The sequence below is a fragment of the Lactuca serriola genome, chromosome 1, assembly GCF_051521515.1.
Source record: "Lactuca serriola cultivar US96UC23 chromosome 1, Lser_US96UC23_V15, whole genome shotgun sequence".
Taxonomy (NCBI): Eukaryota; Viridiplantae; Streptophyta; class Magnoliopsida; order Asterales; family Asteraceae; genus Lactuca; species Lactuca serriola.
Window position 1 is genome coordinate 22,712,000 of NC_136408.1, and position 6,472 is coordinate 22,718,471.

Genomic DNA, 6,472 nt, shown 5'->3' on the forward strand with positions numbered 1-6,472 from the left:
CACAGGTCCAAATGCTCACCTCTAATTGCGGTTGTTACAAGACATTGCTATGGCCTTTACAATTTGTTTTGTCTTTTCGTTTTCAAGATGCATGCAACAGAGAATCGATAGATGATCCTAGTTAATCAATGGGGGAGAATGATGACGGAAATGTATTGCAACCTTCTCAACTTCATCAACTCTAAATGTTCATTTTTCTGATGTTGATACTAGAGATCAACCTCACTACATTGTACTCACTAGGTTTTTTTTCCCTATTTCTTCAACATTATATGTAACCGCATGTTTGTTCTTCAATTCGTTTTTCAGTATATACGGTGGCAGCTCCAAGAATTTTCATCATGGGTGTATTAGCGATTAAAAATATGACGGTGTCCGGGCCAATATAATTTCTGTTACACAGAAACTAAACTTTATATATTCCGACCGGTAGCGGATTAAGAACAAAATCACCGAGGTCTATCCGACATAAAATATTAAACAAAAATAAAAGCCTTAAATGTTTTGAAAAAAGTGAACTTTTTAAGCAAAAAAAAAAGTAATGAAATTGGGGATGTTAGCAAAGAAAAAAAAAAGTTTCAGGTTACTTCAGCAAAATATTTAAATATAAATATTTGGAAGGTTCTTTTTTTTTTTTTGAAATATTTTAAATTTTTTGATGTTGTTGCCTACATAAATTTTCACATCATTGGGAATTTGCACCACCCCCTTTTCTAAACCTTGCGTCCGCCCATCGGAGCATACAACTGCAGAAGGTAATTAGGGTTTATCCTTTCAACCTGTCTGATCAGTGATTACGTTGTTTTAGTAGGTAAAACAAATGCGCATTTGAAATCTAAAAGCTGGCTAAACATTCACATTATATATGATGGAAACGGAAAATCAGAAAATGCCAGTCAGTATTGTTGTCAATCGATCGACTTACGGAGTCGTTCTTTTCATTTAACGAGTAATTACCTTCTAACCTAGTTGGAGTTTATTGTGTATCATGCTAATGGTTTGTTTTACTACTACAATTCACTTTAGAAATGCATGACAAAGAGTGTAGTATGATCATCCTATCTGATCTGCATCATGATCACGCATATTGTTCTAAATCTTTAGTACTTCTTCCATAACTTTCTACGTATGATTTTTCGACAAATAATCATTATTAATGTTCTCTTACTGCTTATATTCACTTTGACTGATTGTTTCAGGTAGTGGATTTCAAATACATACATAGATCTCGGTAACCAGATGGTATGGTTTCAAACTTTCAATTCGTTTTGTTCTGCACTTATTTCATGTTATGAAGCTACTACTATGATTATAATTTATATGGTTTATAGGGAGGTACAACTACAAACAGAATACAAGGATGCATAAAGCATGGACCATGGGGTGGTTCACAGGGTGAATATTGGCTTTACATGCCTGAAGAAGGCTATATTAAAAAGATCACAATCGTACATGCTGGGTTTATTGATCGCATTAGATTTCAAAGCGATTGTCATACTCAAACAGGTGAAACTCAAACCTCCATTTTCGGTGGATCTGGTGGCAAGAAAACGGACACTGTAAGTGATGTTATCTGTGAGACCTCTTGATGTCGTTGAAGACGTCATGTGTTTGCTTCATGAGAGATGATGCTTTTAAGCTTTTTTCAATTCTGCAGATTTGCATTGATTACCCAAACGAATATTTGACTTCAATAAGTGGGACAATTGATAATTCTGGAGGTTCTTTTTCTCCTCCGATGCTGATGTCTTTAAGCTTTCACACAAATCAGATTCGTTATGGTCCGTATGGTAATTCTGATAAGGGCACCCCTTTCTCATATGATGGTAAAGATGGGATGATTATTGGATTTTATGGACGTTTTGGCCAATACATTAATGCTATTGGGATTTATGTCATTCCTAAATCACTATCACCATCATTATCTCCAAACTCTGCTCCCAAAAACAATTCCAATTCGATGCATGAGGTTCATTCCATGGTCTCCAAAATTCATTTGTTGTCATTTCTTTTATGTTTTTAGTGTTTAAATATGCTTAAATATATCTGTGACTAAGTAATTTCATTTCACTGCAGTTGTGTTGTGAGATGTCTGGAGCAGGAATGCCAAGGGAGGCAGGACCTTGGGGGGCTGCTGGAGGTAAGCCATGGGATGATGGAGTTTTCTCTCATGTCAAACAAATACGTGTTTATTTAGGAGAGTCTTTGAAGGTCATTTATGGCATCCAATTTGAATATATTAAAAGGGATGGTAATTCCATTTTGTCACAAATGCATGGAGGAACATGTGGGGATAAAACAAAACTGGTAGTGTGCATAAATCTACATTTTATTTTTTTTCTTGTTGCAATTCATGAGTGTCATGATTAGTGTAGGCTGACCGGAGAACCATGATCTTGATTCTCGACAGGTTGATTTGGATGGTGAGAAGGAGTATTTGACTGGGATATCAGGGTTTTATGGACCTGTTGTGGAGTTCAATGGATTGGAAGGGATAACCTCCATTACTATTCACACAAACAAGAAGATGTATGGGCCTTATGGACAAGAAAGTGGAGAAGGGTATGTTTATTTTACATCATCATCATCTCCTGGGAAGGTGGTTGGTTTTCAAGGCAGGAATGGTGATTTTCTAACTGCAATTGGTGTTCATATGGAGTATTTCTGAAAATATGATGATGGAAGAAGCCTTGACTTTTTGCTAAGATGCATGTATTCATGGTTATTGCATCAAACTTGGAATTTTTAACTAGTGATGGCTATATATAAATGATTGTCATTTTGGTTTTTATTTTTTATATTTTTTTTATCAAGCACTCGGAAGGTCTAAAATCGTAGTATTTAATAAAATTACGTCATAAAATATATAAGAGAACAAACTTGTAGATTAACAAACAAATTGGTAGTAAAGTGCTCTATGATTTGAAAACACAACTATAGTGTATGACTTATAGAGAATAAAGTGTTATTTTTAAAAAGTAACGTTTAATATATATTAATAGCCATAATGCATCTCTTCTTTATACTAATAAAAGAGTAGTATTTTTGTCATGTGTCATCATATTAGATCTCTCAATTAATGTGTTGCCACTTGTCAATCTATTAGTTCTCAATTTTAAATTTATTAGACATCATCATTAATGTGATGCTATTTGTCAATGTATTTATTTACTATTTTTAAATTTTAAATTTTAAATTTATATTATTGTTTTCATTAATTCACAAATAAATAACGTCTAATATATATTAAAAATTAATTTTACATATTTATTTGAACCAACGATTATAATTTTATATCTACCCTAATAAATAAGAATGATTTTGCCACATGTCATTCTCTCATTCAATTGACCACTTGTCATTTTGTCATTATTTTGAAATATATTTATTTTCCACTTGTCATTTACTTCATTTTTTATTTCCAATATATCATTAATATAACTTCCATAAATTAAACCTACCATAATGACTATTAATTTCAAATTTTAAATTCTAAATTTTAATTTTAATTTTAAATAAATTTACAGTTTAAACCTTTGTGTTTAACATTTTGTTATAATTACCTGTTAGGATACAAATTTGATAACTAAACACATAATTTTAATTTATTTATTTTTTGCATGTTTTTTTCTCATAATTTTCAGTTATCTTAAATTTCAAATTCAAATAAATTTTCCATTTAATCATTTATATTAACATTTTGTTTTAATCAACCCGTATAATATACGGGTCTCACATCTAGTAACTAATAAAAACAACTCTTAATTAATAATTTATTTAAAATAGTTGATTAATAATTTTGAGTTTTTACTATAAAAATTTAATTAATTTTATAATCATGGTTCCCACGGGTTATAAACTAGTATATAATATTTGAAAACAAACACATTGATACCTTTTAAAATACTCTTTTGTTGGTATACTATTGCAACATTAAATTCTTTTGATTTCTCAATTTATCTACCTATTTCTTTAGATATTTTAAGCTGTTTGTTGTCTTTCTCTTTCTCACTAAACGAACAAGAAAGAAAGTCTGAATTGACGAATTTGAATATTACATTCTAGTTTGTCAAGTCGTAAATGATTTCGTTAAATGATCTTATAATATCAACAACTACATAGTAATCAATTTGCAAAACAAATGAGTATTTCACGAAATGTATAGAAAATCATGAAATAAAGTCAAAATTAAAATTGTACGGTCATTTGAAGTTTTTGGCTGTCTTAATTATGAAATTATATACAAATAATTAACTAACATAAAAAAAGCTTATAAAATCTCTTAAAATAGTTTGCAAAAAGATCTCTGCAAAATAACACCACAAGTAAATATCCAAGGTATATATGTCTGGATTAAATTCAAATGTACAGTTGATATACATAACTTAAAACAACTGTGAAAAGTATTTTGAACATTAAATTGGTTTCGGGACTTGCATATTTTGGTCTATTTGGTTGATAATCATATTCATGGTTGGGTTTTTCTTTAGGCTTTGGAGAGTGGTCGGCATTTTACTCGGCGGGCTCAACATACAACATCCCTCGACGGTGCCATGTCAAGGGTAGCATGGGTCGACGGCATAAATGTGCAGAGGAGGGAGAGGAGCCAACAATTATTTTGTATTTTTTTCTTTAATAAAAATTTACCTTTTTAACCCATATATTCAAATTTTATGTAACCACTCTTTACAATTCAAATTCACACACTTTTTTATTATTATTATTATTATATTTTTTTAAGCTAGTTGTTAGAGTTTTAAAATTCAAAATTAAAAAAAAATCACATTCACCCTGTGAATACATCTAGCGAATTTTTTTTTACACAACAGTCTATCCTATACTTATCACAAACCAATCTAATTTTTTTAAACAATTAAATCTTAGAAATTGTGTGCACGATTATTACTTTCTACTTGTACAAATAACCATTTACTTTTTTTTCCTTGCTAAACCACTATTCCTTGTTTCTTTGTCCTTTTCAATTTTTTTATTCTTTATAATATATGTCTTATTTTTATTGTTTGTTATATATCCTTTTATATTTTGAGATTTTAATTAGCAAAATATAAATGATCAATTTATTTAATAATATTAAATTTTTATTAGCAAAATATAAAGGATCAACTTATTTGATAATCTTAAATTAATTACCTAAATTATTTAAAATCATTATTTATTAATATTATGATTTATTATTTTATTTTTTTAATTTTCTTGTCGTTTCATTCGAATATGTAGATTTAATGTTGTTTTTTCATTTATTTTATGATGTTTTGTTTGTTTGTTTATTTATTTATTTATTTTAACTTTTTGATGTTATTATTCGTTTATATTATTTAATTTTAACTTTTTGACGTTTTTTTCATTTATCCGAAACCCGCTTTTAACAAAATCAAATCATTTGAATCTTAAAGTTTTTTTTACAACTCATGAATTATTTTTATAAAGTTTTCTTTTGTGAAAAAAGTGTAAAAAATATATGTTCAAACTTTGTAAAAAGTTTAAAGAAAAGTTGAAAAAGTAAGAAAAAATTATAACTAATATGAAGGCGGTGTCGACGCCTGATGGTCCGACGATTTGGTGGTCCAATGGCGACAACTTGGTGGTTTCGTGGTCCGACGAAACGACGATGAAATATAACTTATAATATTTCATTTTATATGTATAATTATTTGATGTACCCAATGCCTCCTATTTCAGCGTTATCGCCGATGAAATATTTAATCAAAATTTTAATATTTTTATTTTTTTATTAATTTTTTAGTCGGTTTTTAATTATATATAAATTGCAAAATCATATATTAAACCCATAAATTTTTTGAGTATTTTTCAGTAAATATAAAAATACATTGCGATGCATGTTGTAATTTAGTATATGATGATTTAATGATTTAACGTCGTATATATAGTTTGTTAAATATAATAATTTTATATATTTGTTCTTTCTAACTTATTTAAAAAAATAAGTTTGAAATAAAATATTTAAACATAATAATACTAATAATAATAATAATAATAATAATAATAATAATAATAATAATAATAATAATAAAGTTTATAAAATAATTAAGTTGTAAAATAATTATTATTAAGTATAATGATTAGGCTAAATCATATGATAATAATGATAAAAAAATGTAGCATGTAATTGAGTGTAATATAGTAGAGTGATGTGTGTATATTACGACCCATACATCTATATTTTCCAGCTCATTCCACACCAACCTATGAAACATCAAACTTTTTAAATCTCTCAAATTCAAACATGTATTCTCATAGCCAACAAAAAAATCCCTAGAAGAAATAAGAAAAATGTTTCAAACACTTCACCAAACAATCTGTCTTCTTCGGTATATCGACCTCAGCTTGAAGCACCCATATACTCACCACCGATGATTCATTATCCCGAAAATGTTTCATATTACACATGATGCAAACCAAACCCAATTTCAATCTCCAACTCAAATTCCAT

General features: G+C 28.7%; 1 protein-coding gene across 2 annotated transcripts; it reads left to right on the plus strand.

Annotated features, from left to right (window-relative positions):
* The first annotated feature begins 692 nt into the window (after window positions 1–692).
* LOC145072185 (agglutinin-like) lies at window positions 693–2,797 on the plus strand. Of its 2 annotated transcripts, none has more exons than XM_079018675.1 (6): window positions 693–755; window positions 1,200–1,242; window positions 1,332–1,559; window positions 1,658–1,969; window positions 2,077–2,307; window positions 2,411–2,797. In XM_079018675.1, the coding sequence occupies exons 2-6, from the start codon at window positions 1,240–1,242 to the stop codon at window positions 2,666–2,668; spliced, it is 1,032 nt and encodes a 343-aa protein (XP_078874801.1). In that variant the 5' UTR covers window positions 693–755; window positions 1,200–1,239; the 3' UTR covers window positions 2,669–2,797. The 2 variants fall into 2 exon arrangements, with proteins under 2 accessions (XP_078874801.1, XP_078874728.1); XM_079018602.1 differs by having other exon boundaries at window positions 713–949.
* The last annotated feature ends 3,675 nt before the right edge of the window (window positions 2,798–6,472 follow it).